Source organism: Nanorana parkeri, unplaced genomic scaffold (genome assembly GCF_000935625.1).
Source record: "Nanorana parkeri isolate BGI_ZX_2015 unplaced genomic scaffold, ASM93562v1 scaffold2745, whole genome shotgun sequence".
Classification (NCBI taxonomy): Eukaryota; Metazoa; Chordata; class Amphibia; order Anura; family Dicroglossidae; genus Nanorana; species Nanorana parkeri.
The window spans coordinates 3,556-4,316 of NW_017309013.1; the positions used below are offsets into that span (position 1 = coordinate 3,556).

Below are 761 nucleotides of genomic sequence, written 5' to 3' on the forward strand. Positions count from 1 at the left end.
GGAATCCCGGCTACCTCAACCGCAGCGCGACAGGGGCGGCGAAGGCCGACGGCGTCCCCAATGGGCATTATTCCGGGGACCAGCGGGAGAAGGATCTCCTCATCGCCGACAAGAACTGGTGCAACGTCTGCCGGGTGGTGAGACCGGCGCGGAGCGGGCACTGCCGGATATGCGGGAGCTGCGTCCTGCGCCTCGACCATCACTGTGTGTGGTACGTGGGGGGGGGGGGGGGGAAAAAACTGATATCCATTCCATAAGGAAGAAAAGTCCGGAGCTTCGGGAAATTTCATGGAAGGCTTTCTGCAATCGGGGACGTTGTATGATGACCGGGATTGGTTGGGAGGTAACAGCTGATCCAAGCTGGGGGGCGGGATTAGACATTTCCAGTTTTGGCTGTTTGAATGAGGGGGGTACTGGGATTGGAAGGTGGGTGCTGGGCGGTAGGGACTGGAAGGAGGAGGCACTGGGATAGAGGGACTGGGAGAAAAGGGATGATGTGCCGTTGGGACTAGAATAAGGGGGATGTTTGACTGCCGGGGCGGATGCTGGGCCATTGAGACTGGATAATGGGAGATGCTGGACTATTGGGACTGGGAGGAGGGGGGATTCTGGAGTGTTGGGACTCAACGGAGGGGTTGCTGGGCTGTTGGGACTGGAAGCAAAGTGTTGGGGTTGGAGGGAGGGGGAGGCTGGGCCATTGGGGCTGGAAGGAGGGGGAGGCTGGGGCATTGGGGCTGGAAGGGGGGGGGGGCGGGGGCGCT

The 761-nt window shown here is 61.0% G+C and overlaps 1 protein-coding gene across 1 annotated transcript in view; it reads left to right on the top strand.

Moving 5' to 3' along the window:
- Positions 1 to 761, top strand: part of ZDHHC23 (zinc finger DHHC-type containing 23) — a 4,903-nt gene that overhangs the window by 695 nt on the left and 3,447 nt on the right. Inside the window, 1 exon segment of the mRNA XM_018574115.1 lies at positions 1 to 211. This exon segment is cut by the window's left edge and continues 16 nt beyond it. Coding sequence (XP_018429617.1) covers positions 1 to 211 — 211 coding nt within the window.